General features: G+C 36.5%; 1 protein-coding gene across 1 annotated transcript in view; it reads right to left on the reverse strand.

The window, feature by feature from the left end:
• LOC119592682 (protein melted-like) overlaps positions 1-179 on the reverse strand; it is a gene marked incomplete at its 5' end in the record, with an annotated part of 9,656 nt that extends 9,477 nt beyond the window's left edge. The window contains 1 exon segment of the mRNA XM_037941598.1: positions 16-179. Within this exon segment, the coding sequence (XP_037797526.1) occupies positions 16-179 (164 nt within the window).
• Between the last annotated feature and the right edge of the window lie 281 nt (positions 180-460).

A 460-nucleotide genomic window follows, 5' to 3' on the forward strand; every position in this document is an offset into this window, starting at 1 on the left:
CAATCATATATTTACCGCAGGTCTGTTCTTAGCAACAAGGGAAAAAAGCATGAGAAGTCCAAGTTTTTCATTGGTATCACACTGTGGCAGAAGGGAAACCAAAGTCATAACATGGTCATGGATAGGTTCCTTCTTGACAGCATATATCTGGGGCAGAACTCGAGACAGGGAGTAGTTGCCTGAAAGAAGAACGGGAGAAAAGTTCAAATACTTCATAATGATCTAAGGTATGAATGACTTAACACTTTTAAGTATATAACCAGACTTAAATCTCATAAACCAGACTTATAGTGAAGTAACTAGGTTTATAATACCTTTCCATTTTTAATGCATTTCTTTTCTGACTGGCATTCCTTAGGGACGTGAACAAACTGTAGCTTGCCTAGATACATATGGTAAATATTTATTTTTCAGATTACGGAGGCCAAGGTATCACTGGACTTATATGAAGTATATAAAG

The sequence above is a fragment of the Penaeus monodon genome, chromosome 30 (assembly GCF_015228065.2).
Source record: "Penaeus monodon isolate SGIC_2016 chromosome 30, NSTDA_Pmon_1, whole genome shotgun sequence".
Taxonomy (NCBI): domain Eukaryota; kingdom Metazoa; phylum Arthropoda; class Malacostraca; order Decapoda; family Penaeidae; genus Penaeus; species Penaeus monodon.